Raw genomic sequence first — 20,447 nt, 5'->3', positions numbered from 1 at the left:
AATATACTAGTAAGTAGTACTCCTTCAGTCTCATAATAGATGTCACACTTTTCTTTTTAGTCTGTCATATAACCCTTATTTTTTCTGCAGTCAATATATAATCGAATATACTAGTAATACTATATTAGTAGTGAATTCACTATCCCAAACCTGGTCTTGTAGATTAGGATAACAAATATTGTTCTTAAATTAGATCACTTATATATAAAATATTTAATAAATTGACTTAAATTGATTAATGGATTTTACAACCTTAAATTTAGAGGGCGAGTCAATGTTAATTTCGATAACACAGAGTAGTATTTCTGAATGAACTTATATTAAATTGAGCAAAATTTAATCAGTCAAAAAATCGTTTGGAATTCTCACTCCAAATCCCTAAGGATCCACAATAGTAATAAAATAGATAGCTGCATAATTTATCAATCACACCAACGTTCCTACGCGAGAATGCATGTTCTCATATAAAAGAGAGTGTACATTATTTTTTCCTCTCTTTGTAGTTGTTCACATTTTTTTCTTCTATTATTCAACTACTTAGATTTCATAATATGTTTCCTATAAACATTCGAATAATAGAATATGAGATTTCGCGGAAGAATTGAGGTTAAATGTTGAAGATCAACGTCAAATCAAAAGTCTGCTTAAGCAAATTTTATAGTTGCAATTTCTGTAGAACTGATATACTCCATATTCTCTACATTGCTCTGATTGAGGTGCATAAAATAATTGATAGATCAAATAACCACTCTTCTACATTGTAGACTAATTAGTAGAGTCATGATTATATAAAATCTTTTAGTCGGTATATTAAGTATAAGTCATTTCAAATCTAAATAGTTATTCACAACTGATGCACAATTGGTCATCACTAAAATAGATTGCAAGTATACATGCTATTATAATATAGCTAAAGGTAAACACGTGTATCAAATCACGGTGATTAATATGCAAACTGAATACTGTATGAAAACTTCATATACTATCTAGAAGAACAGATTTTAGACTGATTTTTATGACTAAAACAAAGTAAATAATAAAAAATTAAAGCTAAACACCCTTTACCACCAGACTAGCTATGTACACTTTTATTATAAATAATTGACACTAATATATCTTTTAATTCATAGATCAGTTTTTCAGTTATAGCTGATAACCAAAATATTCGAAACTGAACTGTAAGTCTGTAACTCAAAATTTCGACCTTACTCGATTCGATTCGATTCGGTTACCGACTAACTGAATAGTGATGCACCCCTACTATAAAATATCATTTCCATTAGGCATGCACAACGGTTCCGAACCGCCGGTTCCGGTTCATCATATGCATGAACCGGAACCGGCCCGCCAAGGGTCCCGGCGGTTCCAGTTCTGGTTCAAAAAACCGCCGGTTCACGAGGCGGTTCAAAACCGCCGGTTTTTGGCATGAACCGGCGGTTCAACCGAAAATTTTAAAAAAAATACTCTTTATTTATAAAAATTGATTTTTATACTTAAAAACAATTTTTACCAATAAATGAATACAAGAAATTCATAATAGCCCATAGATATTTGATGGGCTTGTAAATTTATGAAACCATTCTTGGTTGTTTCTCTTTTACAGAGACATCCTTGAATGTTTTATGTTCCACCTTCGATGTGGGATAAAATCATTCTTGGTTGTTTCTCTTTTATAGAGACATCCTTGAATGTTTTATGTTTCACTTTCGATATGTGACAAAATATGTTGAAGTATTTTCTTTTGTAACTACATGTTTAGAGCATTCATTCATCTTTTTCCAATGTGGGATACGAAACTTTCTTTTATCTTCTACTTTTCTTCATGTGTTTGTATAATATATATAAACAAAATTATTATTCAAATATATTCTTGATTGATAAAAATAAAGAATTATTGAGAAATATGATTTGTATATAGAAAATATTTATTTGTATAATAATTGTTGTTAGGTTTATACAATTTGTATAAGAATTATTCTTTCAATGTGTATAATATTATTTATTAGTTAACATATACACAAATTTATAAACCTAAGCAAATCATTAATGATAAAGAACTAATGAATAATAGTTTATGTAATAATATTTGTTGTTAAATTATAATAATAGAAGATAGAGTATTAATATAGACGAAGAATGATGGACGATCTATAATATACTTATAAATAAAGACTTTTATCCCACATTGAAATAAAGAGTAACACATCCAAAATGTGTAACTATAAAAGAGAATAATTCAATATACTATCTTCTAAATTAAATAAAATCCAATATACTATCATCCAAGTATTGGCATTTTAAAAATCAAATCCAACTTTAAGTATGGAGTAATTTTTTTTTTGACTTTTTAGTCTTTATTATGTATAAAATATGCTTAAACAAATTTCAAACAATAAGGTGAAAATTACAATTTTATTGATAATAAATTTGAATTAGACTAAAAATTACAACTTATAATGAATATATTTTATTTACAAAAATTAATAAACACTACTTAAAGTTAAACCTTTTGATTTTTAAAATATCAATACTTAATATTGGACTTGAGCATTTAAATTGGAAGAGAGTGTATTGAATTATAGGGAAAACACTACTTGAATTATAGAGAGTGTATTGAATTATAGAGAGTGTATTTCAACTTATAATGAATATATTTTATTTACAAAAATTAATAAACACTACTTAATATTTTATTTATCATTAATGATTTGCTTATGTTTATAAATTTATGTATATGTTAACTAATAAATAATATTATACACATTGAAAGAATAATTCTTATACAAATTGTATAAACCTAACAATAATTATTATACAAATAAATATTTTCTATATACAAATCATATTTCTCAATAATTCATTATTTTTATCAATCAAGAATATATTTGAATAATAATTTTGTTTATATATATCATACAAAACATGAAGAAAAGTATAAGACAAAAGAAAGTTTTGTATCCCACATTGGAAAAAGATGAATGAATGCTCTAAACATGTAGTTATAAAAGAAAGTACTTCAACATATTTTGTCCCACATCGAAAGTGGAACATTAAACATTCAAGAATGTCTCTATAAAAGAGAAACAACCAAGAATGATTTTGTCCCACATCAAAAGTGGAACATAAAACATTCAATGATGTCTCTATAAAAGAGAAACAACCAAGAATGATTTTGTCCCACATCGAAGGTGGAACATAGAACATTCAAGGATGTCTCTATAAAAGAGAAACAACCAAGAATGATTTTGTCCCACATTGAAGGTGGAACATAGAACATTCAAGGATGTCTCTATAAAAGAGAAACAACCAAAAATGATTTTGTCCCACATCGAAAGTGGAACATAAAACATTTAAGGATGTCTTTATAAAAGAGAAACAACTAAGAATGAGTTTGTCTCACATCGAAAGTGGAACATAAAACATTCAAGGATGTTTCTATAAAAGAGAAACAACCAAGAATGGTTTCATAAATTCGCAAGCCCATCAAATATATATGGGCTATTACGAATTTCTTGTATTCATTTGTTTTGTAAAAATTGATTTTAATTATTAAAATCAATTTTTATAAATAAATTTTTTTAAAAAATTCGGTTGAACCGGCGGTTTTAACCGTTGAACCGCCGGTTCACGGTTCACGCATCCTTCGACCCTGAACCGGCCTGTTGGGACCGGCAACCCGCCGGACGGTTCAAACCCCCGGTTTCGGTCCCGATTCCGGTTTATGAACCGGCGGGCCCGAACCGGCGGTTAACCGCCGGGCCGGTTCGGTTTGTGCACACCTAATTTCCATGATATAACATTAATATTATATAATTGATTTTTCAAAACTTCATTGTCACGAATTATGATATTGCATAGTCCATTATTGATTGTTGATTGAAAAATTTTAAAAGTAGTATATATTATTATAAACATATCATTTTCAAAACTGAAAAAATGTACATATATGATATACATGTGTCAATTTATACTCGTAGAGCTGGCAAAATGTGTTATGAACCCTCAACACAACCCATTTTTAATTTTAGGCCTGCCGGCTCAAACATTGCTATTACTTCGAAAATATCTAATCTCGTCCAGGCCCATTGGGCCAAGTTTGGTTATAAAATCACATTTAATTAAAGTCAAATTATTACTATATGCCTAACACAATTAAAAAGATTCTCTGTCTCTATCAATTGTGTGTTACTTGGTGTGAGAGGAAAAGGTACCCAAAATAATAATAGAAGCACTAATAATTAAATAAAAAGAAAGCCACGTTTCTCACTATAAATTTCCGACTGACCCCTGAAATCTGAATCAATGGTTTTCAAAATCACAGATATAATTAAAATGGATTGAAATAGTATCCGAACAAATTAAGTGATTAAATATTTTAAATAATTGCCATATACGTTGGCGTCTGAATTAAAAAAATATTTAATGATTGGTGACGGTCTTATATGATGCTTGGTGGTGGATGGATATGGACAAAAAGGCAGACATGAAGTAAATGAAAATGTAGGCCCATAAAATAGATGCCTCACTTGAATAAAAAGGAAAGTACAAATAAAATAATTGAAACCATTGAAAGGGGTAAATTATTTCTATATTTATACACAAGATCAATGCATACCAATTTATTTCCACATCTTAGAGTACATTCTAAATCAGGTGGATTATATTTCTTGATATTTAGATCCAACTCAGGTTAACTTTATTAGGATAACTATTGAATCTCCAAATTTGCAAAACAATAAAGTAGTTCTAAAGGGTTTATAATATATAAACGGTTATTTAAAAAACCATAATGGTTAAGAATCTGATTCTATTAGCATGTTTCAATTTTTTTATTTACCGTTATGTACTATTGATCTAATTTAATGCTTATCATTTAACCCTAATCTTTTGTTTCTTTCTTTGATTCTGTTGTAATTGTATATTAAAAATAATTGTATTAATGAAAAATAAATAAATAAATGAAAAATTGTGAAAATGGTGATGGGAAAAACAGCAATTTTGGTGAAAAAAAACAGAAAAAACAAAAGAGCTGAGGAGTTAGAGCATCTCCAGTGGGCGGACATCCCACTCGGACATCCACTAGGACATCCCAAAAACACCTCCTGCCACGTCACTAGGACATCCCACCCCACTGCCACATCACTAGGACATCCCATGCATATCCGCCCTTCCCATCGCCCTTCCCACTAGGACATCCCGCAATAAAAAAAATCATAAATTCACAAATAAAACAATTTACGTTTACGGAAATAAAATTTGACCGAGAATACGAACGGGAAAAATTAACAACTTTATCGGAAAAAACATACATGATTCGAAAAAAAAAATTACACACTAATAAAAAAAAAATTCATACATTATCACGTCAACCCCTCCGAGTCCAAACCTCTTCGATAATATCCTGCTGAAGTCGAATATGGGCATCTGTTTGCCGCATGTCGGCAAATGCACGCAGCAGTTCTTCCACTCCCATTGCATACAATCTATGCTGCCCAACATCCCAGGGAACCCGTGCACCGACCCATGCATATCTATCAGCATCTGGCAGTCTTCGTGGCTCGGACTCCGAAGATACCGCTCCCCGAATATCGCTCTCACGCCCGCGCAAAAATTTTGCAGACACTCGACTGCTGTCGACTCGCCAATGTGGAGGTACTAGTCGAACATGTCGGCCGCGCCTCCATACGCCAGTTGTCTGATTGCGACAGTGCACTTCTGCAAGGGCGTGAGTCCGGGTTTGCCAGCTGCATCCTCTCTGATCCTAAAAAACAGGTATCTACTCTCTAAAGCACCCACGATGTGCAGAAACAGCGGACGATGCATCCTAAAGCGTCGCCGGAATAAGGCTTCCCCAAAACGCGGTTGCGGAGCGAAGTAGTCCGCATACAACCGAATATGTGCAGCAATGTGGTCACGGGGTACTTGAGTTCGACGATGGATCGGCCGAGGTACCGCCGCCTGCTGCCGCCGCTGCAACCTCTGTTGTAGCCGCCTCTGTATAGCACCTGAAACAGCGACCTCCAACTCATTCTCGCTATCACTTTCACTAGACATTCTAGATATACTTGAGATTATAGATGTAGAGAGAGAAACTTGTTATTAACGCAAGTGGTGCGAATGAAATAAAATTCAACGAGCCGTATATATAGAGTTTCAAAAAAAAAAAAAAAAAAAAAAACGGGACGTCCGACCGGACGTCCGAGTTGAAGCCACAGTGGCGGACGTCCGCCCGCCCGTCGCCGAGATGTCCGAGGACACCCGACGTCCTCACGGGACGTCCGTATCCGACCTCCGACCTCCCAACGGCGGACGTCCCGTCGCCCTTCCCGGTGTCCGACCGGACGTCCTACCGGAGGGGCGCCATAGGAGATGCTCTTAGGACCATACATAGAGAGACAGAGGCAACCACCAACATGGCTTCTCTCTCTACCTCTCTCCACTCATAATTATTTAGGTTTGTTTTTTCCTCTCTCTATTTTTCTTTTTTCTTTTTTCTTTTTTTTTGATGAATTGTTTCTGCAATATCTTTGATTCTAGTTCGTGTTATTCTGTTTAATTATTGTATGCAAGTATTCGGAGTTGCGTTTATTCATTCTGTGCGCTATTCCCTTTTCTTCTTCCCGTTTCCATTAGCATTTTGGTATTTACTTTTCATATTTTTGAGGTAATTTTGTTTTTATTGATGTGTGAAATTTTTGGCATTAGGGATTTGGTAGAGGGATCTGCTTCTGATATTTGGAGGTTTGGAGGTGAAGGGTAATTGATTTTGGAGGTGATTAGGAAGATGGCTGAAGTTTTCGTATGATTCAAGGATAGAAGGCTGAATTTGTCATCGGAATTTGGATATCTGTCCTTGGGGTTTCTACTCTTATGTAAATCTTTGTTGTTTGCCGTTTTGGGTGTATAAATTGGTTGTTTTATTTGTTTGTTTGTTGAGAAGGGTTTTGATCGAGCTTGAGATTTCGAAGTTTAGATTTGGGATTTCCTTATTTGTACTACTGATTGAGTAAATAGGTATTCTTGGTGTGAGATTTTCTGTGGAAGTACAGGAATGGGTGAAAGTTGGAAAAACTGAGTTCTTTTTGCTTCCTTTCCAGCCGTGTTGCGAGTGTTGCGAGCTTGAGATCAATGGAAACAAAGAAGGTGCCTATATTTGAAATAGAAGGTGGGGCTCGAAGTGAAATTGAATGCAAAGGGTTAGACATTGAGAAACAGATCAATATGGATGAACCTCAGTGTTCTGAGATTGAAATGATGGAAATGGAAACTGCTGAGACTGAGGTACCGAGGATGTGCGATGAGGGCAAACATGGATCTGAGCTTGTTTCCTTTAGTTCAAACAAGTGTGAGGGAGGAAGGCATGAAAATGTTGTTTTCTCAAGAGAAGCTCCTCTTGCCGTTAAGGAAGATGTCAGCATTAGCTCTTGTAGCTGTGGGGCTGAGAAACTGAAATCCAGATTGGCTGCTTCTGATTCTCTTCCTGGGAAGAGTGGGAGGAAGCTCAGTCGGCAAGATAGAATTGAATTAGGTCGGTTGTTTCAGGGTGCTGTGAGTTCCCATGATTGGGAGCTTGCTGAGAGTTTGATCTTGTTGGCTGATCCACAGACTTTAAATGATGCACTGTGCATAGCTTTGGATTCAATCTGGTTTTTGAGCACACAACAAGAATTATATGGAATTACTGGATTAATCAAGAAAATTATTGGTAATGGGGCATATGACTTCACCCGAGCAGCACTCAGGACTTCATTTCTTGCTTCATGTGTTTCTGCTTGCCAAAGTCGCACAATGAGCCTTGCTGACACTGTTACTGTAATGGCACAAAGGTATGTAAGAGACCTTTGTCACACACCCTCATTCATATATATAATTATATATGTGTGTTGTAGCCTTGTAGGACTGCTCAATAGTTAGGATTATATTTTTTTAAGTGAATTATTTGTCATAAATCAATGGAGTTAGATGCTTCATGTAACTTGGAACCTTTGTCTGCCTCTCTTGCTCTCGAATCTCAAGAAATTAAATAACTGAACTCTCCAATTTGCTTGTACTGTCTGGTAATATGTTCGGAAAGTAATTTGCAGCTTGTGCTAAATACTGCTAAGCCTTTCTGTCGTACTAATATTGTTGGGGTCTAATCTTGGGTGAAGTGCTCGTATAAAATATCAAAACCCACTTTATAATTTATAGAAATATAATTGATATCTTGGCTGCTGTGCTTCTGCGCTGTGCTTACTGACATTCTTCCATATGTTCTGAGCATTTCCACCATCCATTGTTGCAGGCTACATGAAAGGCTTAAAGAATGCAATGGGGATGAAGTCTTGAAGGCTGAAGCTGGCGCTAAAGTTCAGAAATTTACTGAGTGGGCTCTTAAATGTATAAGTTTCCATTCTCGCTGCCAGGGAAACAGGGACAGAGTAGGCCATAATTCTCCTGTTGAGATTCAACTGCAGCTATCTGCTTTCAAGACCTTCCTAGATCTTGCAGGCAACCATCTTACTGGGAAGGATTTCACTGAAGCATTTGATGCAGCTTGCTTCCCACTTACTCTCTTCTCTAGCACATTTGATCCTGGATGGGCATCAGGTATATCAGCTACTGCAATCCAAGGGTTACTGGGCATGCTAATCGAGGGGGGCGCAGACAATGTTAACCAGTGTTTTTTGGAGGCTTCACGTTTTGGGAGTACTGAACTTGTTCGCATTTTATTGCAGGTATCGTTTCTGATGTCTAATGATAAGCAATGCTTTTATTAACAAGTATATAGTTGCTGGGTGAATACTTTTTTGGTTCCCACCTCTTTGGGGAGAAGTGATGGTTTGATTTGTTCATTAGTCATTGCTTTATTGTTGACTCTTTTCTCACTTAAATCTATCTACCTAAGGTTTTTGTTTATCTTCCAGTTTACAACTTTACATAATCATGCATTTTTGCAAATCCATTGATAACCCATTTCTCCAATTTCATGATAGCTTGTAGGAGTACTTTTGTGTATGTCTTCTTTTTCATATCACAAGTTTTGTGTATCATCGATATGTGTAGGTATGAGTTTAGGTAGAAACCATCGCAATTGTTGTAGGAATTACAACCAAAATGGTATGTAGAATGTGACTAAATTGATGATGGCTAGGCTTCATACTCCAGTGTATTCTTACTTTATTCCACCATAAGCCTGCTCAATCTATCACAGCACACACCGAATGACTACTGTTGGTCACTTATCCTAGCCCCATCTACAGAGCATGTAATAAAAACCTTGCCTAAGATAATCAGTATGGGTCAGAATGCCAATTTGTTTTTAAATATCCTACCGCTTGAAATTTTTTGATGAATGCTCTTGCATTAAAACCCTCAACTGGAAAAGTAACATCACATGACTTCTTTGGAAGGAAAGTTATTTGTTAGTAGTATATTTTGCTTCGTGGCTTACTCGTTTCCATATTGTGTATTAGATTGCTCAAAGGAACAGCTTGGATGTGGATGTTGATCTGGCCTTGGGCTTTGCTTCACATTATGGTAAAATAGGCACTATGGAATGTTTAGTCGAAGAGGGCAATGCTATGGCTTTCTTGGGTCCCCTGATGAGAGCTGCTGAGAGGGGCTGCATGTCAGTTGTTCAGTGGTTCGTCCAAAGGGGTTGCCGAGACATGGAGCTCTGTCTTGCCCTTACAGCTGCCACTTCAAGTAGTCAAGTAGGTGTAGCGTCATATCTGCTCCCTCACGTTCCTCAGCACGTTCTTGCTGCCCTGAGTATCGAAATACTCAAGGCAGCCGGTGAGCGAAGTGGAGGCTCTCTCGACGGGGTAGCATTCCTCCTCCAGTCAGACTTTCTAGGGGACCCCGTGGCAACCTATGCGGTTGCTGACAGCATCGCCAGATCAGAAGACGAGGGGATCGCCCCGGAGTTGAGGGTTTTTCTCAAAGAACACTGGTCCGATGTGGCTTTCTTGGATGGACTAAGGGAAGGAGAGCTACACTTCTCGAACCTAGTCCAGATTCTGAGATGGGGCGAGTCGCCTGTTTGTTTGAGGGATCTGCCATCGCCTTTGAGGGTGGCGATAGCGTACCTGCCTCTGTATAGGGAGTGTGTGAAGGCGGGAGGGGGGCTGCTGTCGCAAAGGCATCGGGGGCAGCTGGTGGAAGCGGCTAGGCGGCTGGAGGGGGTGGTCCTGGATGAGCCTGGGCAAAGGAGAGAATTGCTGGCAGTGATAGAGCGTCATCTACCTCCATTTTTCATCACTACTTGAGGTTGGAGAAAATCAGTGGATCTTTTCTCTCAGTGGTATAGAAAAATAATGAAATTTTAGACATGCTTACGATGTTAGGTAGCTTTTGTCCTATTTATTTTTTGCTCTTTAGAGGCTCTTTGTGTAAGAGAAGAGTGTATGAATGGCTGGAAAACCTGATGAACTCGTGCATTATATGCTGATTTGCTCCCAATTCAACCTTTACTTCAATTTCCCAAGTAATCAACTAACTGGATAATCATCATCTCATGCACCAAAGTTATTTGTGGCTAGTTATAGATCTCTTTTCAAGTTCCTTGTTATTCCGTAGCCTAACGATCTTAATCAAATTTTGATTTTAATTAAAAAAATTTAATTTATGATTAATTAACGTCACACACCGGAGCAAATTTGGTTATGGGCTCAAAGTATTATCGTATATCACGGATTAACAGATCAATATCATACTACTGCTTGTAACTTTTATCATTTTTTATAATAGAATTTATGTGCCACTAATTCATTCTCTTACATTTTATTATAAAATAATATACACTCCATTCCCTTAACATTTTCAACCCATTTTTTGTTATATTTATTAAAACTCTTGCCAGATGAAAACACGACAAATTTTCTGGGATGGAGACAGAGACAGAACTAGAAACTAAAGTAAGCCGATGCTTAAAAAAATAAATTAATAAGTAATAATATTATTAAAAATTTAATTTTACTTATAATATCTTTATAATCTTTGCATTCTTAAAATAACACAAATAATAAATATGATATCAACAATTATTCTTGAAAGACACATCAGTTTTTTCACTCTCAGATTTTAGATTTTAGTATATAGATAATTTATGATAACTTTTTAATGTCAATTTATTATATATTTTGACTGCCCATATATAGTACAATATTATTATATATGTGTATTTAATTGTTAACATATTATAGATATAAGACTAAATCATAATAGTTGAATAATTAAATAACACAAGAGATGGGATGAGGCCAGTATCTTTTCCTTCACAACTCCATCTCTCTTCCTTTTTCTTACTCACAGACGTAGTCACGCATAGCAAGGGGCGGGCAGTCATGCAACATTGGCAAGGATACTTGGTTTGGTGGTGACTTGGCCCAGAGCTAGGTCCGGCCCTGTTGGTGACAATGCTTACTATTTGCATGTAGCATCATCGTTCTCTTTCTGCTAAATCAACAGTAGTACTATTTTGAGTTTATGTAACGTTGAAATTGATATTCAAATACTACCCCCATCCTCTATTAGGAGTCCACATTTAATTTGGCATGATTTTTAAAAAATATAAAGAAAATAGGTTGAAAAAGTTAGTGCAATATGAGTCGCACTTTTATATTAGTTTTATAATGAAACATGAATTAAATGAGTTAGTGGAATGTGATACTTACTTATCATTTATTATAAAAAAAAACTGAAAATTGACTCTTAATGGAGGACGTATCAAAATGGCAAAAGTGGACACTTAATGGGAAATGGATGGAGTAGTTAAGTGGAGAAAAAAAAGTAAAAGAGAAAAAAGTAGAATGAAGAGAGAATAAAGTACGTAAGAGAATAAAGTAAAAGAGATGAAATGTATTGTTTTTTGCTAAAAATGAAAATAACTCACTTATAGTAAGACATCCCGAAAAAGAAAGTCACTCGCTTAGGGTGGGACAAAGTATTAGTTTTGTGGATTAATAAACTGGGGTCTAGAAAAGGTTAGGGAATTGTGAAGTGTACTTACCAAAAATAACACTCCCTCCTTTTCTCTCAGTACTTGGCACATGTTGGCCCGGCATGAAATGTTAAGAAAAGTTAGTGGAATAGGGGTCTCACTTGTATATATTAGTTTTAAATAAAATGTGAGTGAAATGAGTTAGTGGAAGGTGAGAGCCTATTACCATTTATGGTAAAAGTGAACCAGGATTCCTATTCGTGGACGGACTAAAATGGCAAAACGGAACTCCTATTCGCGGACGGAGGGAGTATTCTATATGAGAAGTGGATGGAAAAAGTTAGTGAAATGTGTGTCATACTTTTATATATTAGTTTTATAATAAAATATAATTGGTAGAATGTGAGGTTTGTTACTTAAAATAGTAAAAAGTAATTGTGAAAAGTGTTAACGGACGGATCAAAAAGAAAATTTGTGAAAAGTAATGGCTGACGGAAAGAATGGTAAATATTAAATGAGACATTTGTTGGCAGACGAATGAAATATGCAGTGGAGCCCCTACCATCATTTACTTCTGCGTCTACTCCAGTTAGTGTGTTTCATTCTTCATTAACAATACTACAATCACTTTTTCTTTCTAGTTGTCTCCATTTTTTTATGAAACAGAGAGTATTAGAGATACTTGCTTACCAACTTTCCTCGATTTTACAATTCCAACAGATTGATCATGAAACTTGTAGGACTATATTTAGAGCATCCACATCCGTGCTCTTGCCAACGAGCATGGATGTGGGTCGGGCTGTAACACCCCCTATACGATCGACGAACGGTCGAATAGGAAATGTCACAATTACGGTACCATAAATTATGGTCAATTAAAAACCAAACTTAATTCATTAAACTATTAGCAAAAGTTCCAACACTATTTACAAACACAACGGAAGCTAGATATTCAAATACTATACATGCCACATCTAACAGAAATGGACACAAACGCCGCAAGCAGTGACCAGTGACCCACCGAAGATGCAGTGCTGGCGAAGAAACGAAAGAAATATTCAAAGGAATCCCCGATCCAATTAACCTGTAGCACACTCAACACTTCAGCCACAATTCTCTAACAATCAATAATCATACAACTTAAAATTCTTTAAATTCTTATTATTTTGTTTCAATCATCACTACATCTATCATATCATTATTGTCTTATTAATTTCTAACGTAAATTGGACAGCAACTGCCCTATAACCAACACGTGCCCAGAATCCAACAGGAGACAATATTAATCCCAAAATATATCAACAGTCATCAGTATTCATATGAAATGTCAAGTATTCCACATGATATCCACACATCAACACAGACATATCACAGACGTCATCACACGTATCAACATACCCGTACCAGTAGTCAAATCTTCGTCCACGACTTCAAATTTCCAAACTATGTCATCAGAACGGTATAATAATACAAAACTTCACATATGTCATAAATTATGTCTGCAAGTCTCAGATTTTCAATATTTATATCAAAACTCTCAACAGAACCATGTAACATAATCCATTTTCACGTATAAGATATTATCACATCAAATTATAACAGATGTTTCACATAATCGCATATTATAACTCATATATTGTCATGCACATATTGTCACATATATTATCACGAATATTTTGATCGACATTACACATAATTTCACACATGGCCCCTTAATGTGCTTAGTGACAGACTAGGGTACGCGGACCAGATCAGAATCAGAATCAGATACAGACGCGGATTTTGTCCTCGAGAGGACTTCGCACAAACCACCCAATTAGGGTGCAGACAGATAATCATACCACCCATTTCGGATGCAGACAGATAATCCCGGGAACAGACCACCCATAGGGTGCAGATCAGACAGATCAGATAACAGACGATCCTCGGTTCGGTTATCCAGAAGACGAGAGATCACAGATGATGCAGCGCTGCTGTCCTATGGCATGCCAATTGTACCCACATAATACACTCAAGCACGAGGCGTAAACACCATCAAATCTACTCATTTTCATCTCAATACATATTCTCAACTATTTCTAATATAACACATCAACAACTTATTTTCACACCATATCATATCGAATTTATAGATTAAATTCCGACATTCTCAAAACCATACCAGATTCCCAACAACACAGACAGATCATACCTAATCACAGATAGATAGATAGATCATGAATCATCACATTTAATCATATTTGTATACATCTCATCATCATATATCATTTATCATATCCTCCTTAATGCTCATTTCCACATTACCTACAGTTACAACCATATTCTTCCCTTTTCACATCTCAATGCCAACTCATTCAATAATTCATCATATTCTCATGTTTTACTTCATAAGTCTTTTATCACATAAATTACTCATAATCTACTAAGATAATAATATATCAACACAGACAGACAAATCAGACCTCATCACAGATAGATAGATCAGACATCATCACATTTAATCACATTTATTTCCATCTCCACAACGTATACTCTTTTCACATATTTCATTATCAAATCAATCAACAATCCATCATATTCTTATATTTTACTTCATGAATATTTAATCACATAATTAATCATAAATTATGTAGACAATAAGTCACGTAATAATCACGGAAAAACACGTAAGAGAATTAGGCCATTTAAGTGTTGAGCATGCTACCTGGATGACGTTATTTCCAAACCTTTCCATTCGACATTTCTTCTTTCGCCGATCCTTTTTCCTTTCATTTGATACATTTGGGTGTAGTTGATTTCATAACGTTTACACGATTAAATCGACGGTTTGACAAAAAATCGGGGTGAGACTTATTTGAGAACCTCACGCTTTTTTCCTCTCCCATGGTGGACGGTTTTTCTTAGAAAAATAGGAAGAAGAAGATAGTTTTTGGTATTTAATTTAGTCTTCATCAATTATTGCAATGTATGGAAATAGTTTTGCCATTTGGCACCTTTTTATTAAGCCACATGTTATACAATTTCTCTAGAATTCTCTTTATGTTTCACACTTAAAAAAAAATGAATTCATCTCATGCCTAATATACTTTAAAAAAACGTCACTTTTTATATAGGACATTAGAGTAGTTTAATTAATTTAGAAAGACCATTATGCTCTTCTATCGCGTTTCCTATACGGGCACCGATTTAATTCTAATTTTTACTCAATCGTACTCACATTACACTTATTTAAGACTTATATTTCAGTACTCCATGATTTATTGAATTATCAAAATTTATTTTGTTATTTATTTTGAATTATTCGCTGAAAACCCTAATTTCGGCGATTTACAGCACCAGAAATTCACTTTTCCGTCTAAGGTGGATTTTGGGGCATTACAACTCATCCCCCTTAAAAAGAATTTCGTCCTCGAAATTCCATGGATATTTTTTACTCCTGAAGCGCCATGGTTTCTCTTATGTTGTTTCATGGAATTACGTCATTTCCTATTCGTAGCGTATCCTCATTTTCCGCATCAAGCCACAAAATCATACTTAAAATCACATAATCCACCTTTCACATATAATGTCACATAAGTTCATATTTCACCCTAATATATCATATTAAGATTATGAGTTCCATCATGTCACAGATTCAATAATATATATAAGCATACTTATCAAATTATATCGCATACTTCTTTACATTTTATTATCTGACAGATTTCAGCATAAGTTCCAATGTGAAATCCATAGCTCATATTCCAACAATCATTCATCAAATAGCATATAAAATCACATAATCAGCGTTTTCACATTCAGATTCCCCATCCGCATTCACATGACAATGCTACCATTTTTATTACTCATTTATCCAGTATACCATTCTAGTTCATTTTTAACTTATTCTTGTTGTCTTCTTATATCATATCAATTTACATACCCTTTATCATACTATATACTTCCACCTTGATTCACCACATATTGCATATTGTTTCTATTATAGTCATCATCTCTTGTTATTATAATTCCGTAGTTAATTTATTCCATTAGTTTCTAACAAAAAATTGGGCAACCTTTCCCCTAAAAATGGAGCATGCCCAAAAACCAACAGTATTCAAATTCAAACACAAAGCATCCAAATAAATTAATCATCCACATCAAAATTCTAATATCTCCCAAATAATCAACACAATTCGCATTATCACCAAATACCACATTTATTGTCATTTCTCGGCACACATCAATTATTAACACAATTTGCATAAATGTCAAATACAACATTCATTTTCAAATTCCATTATATATTGGTCATCAGTACATTTCACATTCTTTCGAACACACATATGATTCCCTAGATTCCATAATTTCAAGCATAGTACCATTTTTCCTCAAATAGTTCAATTTCAAACTCATATAATCCATATAGATTTCATACTTCCATTCACATCAGATATTCATACACTTCATTTTCACGTACGCATAGCTCATTTAGAGCACACATATTCATCCATATCAGGGATCAATCAATTCTCATGTTCACATTCAGATAGCCCGCTTTCGTGGTATAAAACTTAACATCATATATCCATACGATTTATCAAAATCAAATACAAAGGATATATCCCATTCTTATCCATATAGGGACACATGTGTTCAGATCATATCATTTATTCAATTTTCAATCATGCACATATACTCCCTCCGTCCCGCACTACTTGCACTTATTTCCTTTCTGGGCGTCCCAAGTTATTTGCACTTTTCCATTTTTAGTAACAATTTATACCTACAGCCGTAATTGTTGACTTTATCTATAACTCATTCCTTAATCTCCGTGCCCAAAAGCAAAGGTGCGAGTAGTGCGGGACAGAGGGAGTACTATTTTATTCACATAACATTCTATAACCTCGAACATTCACATTTCAACATTCGTCATCACAACAGCAAATCTCGAACTCTTAACACTAATATCAGAACTCAGTACAAACGCATATGACAAATCTAATTACATTGACCATATATATCAAGGCATATCAGACTATATATCACATATCAGGGTTATCATACATGTTTCCTATGTCCACATATTATAACAGATTTTATCACATGTTCTAGTTCGCATATCGTTGCATATAATATCATACACCTTATCACATTGTTGTCCCAAATGTGCTTATCAACAAACACGAGTACGAGGGCTAAGCGAAAGCCCCACACGAGGCACGACCGAATTCTCTCATCACACCACATTTTTACAACTCACATGCCCTCACATTTTTCGCATATAGCCCTTATCAGGGCGCCAATAACCATGAGGATCGATGTACTTCATTTCAGATAATTACATTACTTCATATATTATCTTACAAATCGCATAGAATCGCACATTGTTTTATAACATTCATATACATCATTTTCCTTCCAACCTTAGCTCATTTTCATTTTCATCTTCCTGTATCTTTTCTTTTTTTCTTTTCACAACTTTTTACGTAAATTCATTTCATATCATTTTCTACTTCTTCCAACTCACCATTCTTATAGCTTTTTTTTTCCACCCAAAATGACGCTACCGAGATTCGAGCTATATGGGGTGGCCAGTCCCATATAACCACTTTTCTCGGTCACACGGGAATTCTTGTCTCGTACTTTGGTAAACTTTACTTTATACTTAATCAAATACTTGTTTGACAAACTTCTACACTGGCATACTGTAGCCACTGCATCAGGTCACTGATATCGAATACGACTCAACACCCTATGTGGCATGTTACTAAACACACTTCAAACCCACCAAGAGCCTAGGAACACCTAAACCTAGGCTCTGATACCAACTTGTAACACCCCCTATACGATCGGCGAACGGTCGAATAGGAAATGTCGCAATTACGGTGCCATAAATTATGGTCAATTAAAAACCAAACTTAATTCATTAAACTATTAGCAAAAGTTCCAACACTATTTACAAACACAACGGAAGCTATTACAGATATTCAAATACTATACATGCCACATCTAACAGAAATGGACACAAACGCCGCAAGCAGTGACCAGTGACCCACCGAAGATGCAGTGCTGGCGAAGAAACGAAAGAAATATTCAAAGGAATCCCCGATCCAATTAACCTGTAGCACACTCAACACTTCAGCCACAATTCTCTAACAATCAACAATCATACAACTTAAAATTCTTTAAATTCTTATTATTTTGTTTCAATCATCACTACATCTATCATATCATTATTGTCTTATTAATTTCTAACGTAAATTGGACAGCAACTGCCCTATAACCAACACGTGCCCAGAATCCAACAGGAGACAATATTAATCCCAAAACATATCAACAGTCATCAGTATTCATATGAAATGTCAAGTATTCCACATGATATCCACACATCAACACAGACATATCACAGACGTCATCACACGTATCAACATACCCGTACCAGTAGTCAAATCTTCGTCCACGACTTCAAATTTCCAAACTATGTCATCAGAACGGTATAATAATACAAAACTTCACATATGTCATAAATTATGTCTGCAAGTCTCAGATTTTCAATATTTATATCAAAACTCTCAACAGAACCATGTAACATAATCCATTTTCACGTATAAGATATTATCACATCAAATTATAACAGATGTTTCACATAATCGCATATTATAACTCATATATTGTCATGCACATATTGTCACATATATTATCACGAATATTTTGATCGACATTACACATAATTTCACACATGGCCCCTTAATGTGCTTAGTGACAGACTAGGGTACGCGGACCAGATCAGAATCAGAATCAGATACAGACGCGGATTTTGTCCTCGAGAGGACTCCGCACAGACCACCCAATTAGGGTGCAGACAGATAATCATACCACCCATTTCGGATGCAGACAGATAATCCCGGAACAGACCACCCATAGGGTGCAGATCAGACAGATCAGATAACAGATGATCCTCGGTTCGGTTATCCAGAAGACGAGAGATCACAGATGATGCAGCGCTGCTGTCCTATGGCATGCCAATTGTACCCACAGAATACACTCAAGCACGAGGTGTAAACACCATCAAATCTACTCATTTTCATCTCAATACATATTCTCAACTATTTCTAATATAACACATCAACAACTTATTTTCACACCATATCATATCGAATTTATAGATTAAATTCCGACATTCTCAAAACCATACCAGATTCCCAACAACACAGACAGATCATACCTAATCACAGATAGATAGATAGATCATGAATCATCACATTTAATCATATTTGTATACATCTCATCATCATATATCATTTATCATATCCTCCTTAATGCTCATTTCCACATTACCTACAGTTACAACCATATTCTTCCCGTTTCACATCTCAATGCCAACTCATTCAATAATTCATCATATTCTCATGTTTTACTTCATAAGTCTTTTATCACATAAATTCCTCATAATCTACTAAGATAATAATATATCAACACAGACAGACAAATCAGACCTCATCACAGATAGATAGATCAGACATCATCACATTTAATCACATTTATTTCCATCTCCACAACGTATACTCTTTTCACATATTTCATTATCAAATCAATCAACAATCCATCATATTCTTATATTTTACTTCATGAATATTTAATCACATAATTAATCATAAATTATGTAGATAATAAGTCACGTAATAATCACGGAAAAACACGTAAGAGAATTAGGCCATTTAAGTGTTGAGCATGCTATCTGGATGACGTTATTTCCAAACCTTTCCATTCGACATTTCTTCTTTCGCCGATCCTTTTTCCTTTCATTTGATACATTTGGGTGTAGTTGATTTCATAACGTTTACACGATTAAATCGACGGTTTGACAAAAAATCGGGGTGAGACTTATTTGAGAACCTCACGCTTTTTCCTCTCCCATGGTGGACGGTTTTTCTTAGAAAAATAGGAAGAAGAAGATAGTTTTTGGTATTTAATTTAGTCTTCATCAATTATTGCAATGTATGGAAATAGTTTTGCCATTTGGCACCTTTTTATTAAGCCACATGTTATACAATTTCTCTAGAATTCTCTTTATGTTTCACACTTAAAAAAAATGAATTCATCTCATGCCTAATATACTTTAAAAAAATGTCACTTTTTATATAGGACATTAGAGTAGTTTAATTAATTTAGAAAGACCATTATGCTCTTCTATCGCGTTTCCTATACGGGCACCGAGTTAATTCTAATTTCTTGCTCAATCGTACTCACATTACACTTATTTAAGACTTATATTTCAGTACTCCATGATTTATTGAATTATCAAAATTTATTTTGTTATTTATTTTGAATTATTCTCTGAAAACCCTAATTTTGGCGATTTACAGCACCAGAAATTCACTTTTCCGTCTAAGGTGGATTTTGGGGCATTACACGGGCCCACTTTTACTCCCTGCTCTTAGGCAAGAGCACAACACCCACATCCGTGCTCTTCCGCAAGGACATGCTCAAGGGTCCCACCATTCTATTATTCAAATTAAATAAAAACATTTCCACAATATTA

General features: G+C 35.1%; 1 protein-coding gene and 2 long non-coding RNA genes across 4 annotated transcripts; 1 reads left to right on the top strand and 2 right to left on the bottom strand.

Annotated features, from left to right (window-relative positions):
- The first annotated feature begins 6,316 nt into the window (after positions 1–6,316).
- On the top strand, positions 6,317–10,454 carry LOC121759187 (ankyrin repeat protein SKIP35-like). 2 transcript variants are annotated; one of them, XM_042154688.1, is made up of 4 exons: positions 6,317–6,454; positions 6,706–7,826; positions 8,285–8,717; positions 9,456–10,454. In XM_042154688.1, the coding sequence occupies exons 2-4, from the start codon at positions 7,129–7,131 to the stop codon at positions 10,248–10,250; spliced, it is 1,926 nt and encodes a 641-aa protein (XP_042010622.1). In that variant the 5' UTR covers positions 6,317–6,454; positions 6,706–7,128; the 3' UTR covers positions 10,251–10,454. The 2 variants fall into 2 exon arrangements, with proteins under 2 accessions (XP_042010622.1, XP_042010623.1); XM_042154689.1 differs by lacking the exon at positions 6,317–6,454 and having other exon boundaries at positions 6,499–7,826.
- A 2,344-nt stretch (positions 10,455–12,798) lies between these two features.
- Positions 12,799–14,800, bottom strand: LOC121757080. Its single transcript, XR_006041157.1, has 2 exons — positions 14,628–14,800; positions 12,799–13,007 (listed from the first exon to the last, which is right to left on the bottom strand). It is a non-coding gene; the product is annotated as an uncharacterized LOC121757080 (long non-coding RNA).
- A 2,654-nt stretch (positions 14,801–17,454) lies between these two features.
- LOC121757081 lies at positions 17,455–19,883 on the bottom strand. The gene is made up of 2 exons (XR_006041158.1): positions 19,666–19,883; positions 17,455–18,024 (listed from the first exon to the last, which is right to left on the bottom strand). It is a non-coding gene; the product is annotated as an uncharacterized LOC121757081 (long non-coding RNA).
- Positions 19,884–20,447: the final 564 nt, after the last annotated feature.

The sequence above is a fragment of the Salvia splendens genome, chromosome 12, assembly GCF_004379255.2.
Source record: "Salvia splendens isolate huo1 chromosome 12, SspV2, whole genome shotgun sequence".
Classification (NCBI taxonomy): Eukaryota; Viridiplantae; Streptophyta; class Magnoliopsida; order Lamiales; family Lamiaceae; genus Salvia; species Salvia splendens.
This window is presented reverse-complemented; position numbering and strand designations above follow the sequence as displayed.

Excerpts from the sequence above, each read along its gene's own strand:
- LOC121759187 (XM_042154688.1), top strand. The coding sequence starts at position 7,129 with ATGGAAACAAAGAAGGTGCCTATATTTGAAATAGAAGGTGGGGCTCGA. Across the intron at positions 7,827-8,284 it reads GTTACTGTAATGGCACAAAG|GCTACATGAAAGGCTTAAAG; the intron begins GTATGTAAGAGA and ends CCATTGTTGCAG. Across the intron at positions 8,718-9,455 it reads TTGTTCGCATTTTATTGCAG|ATTGCTCAAAGGAACAGCTT; the intron begins GTATCGTTTCTG and ends ATTGTGTATTAG.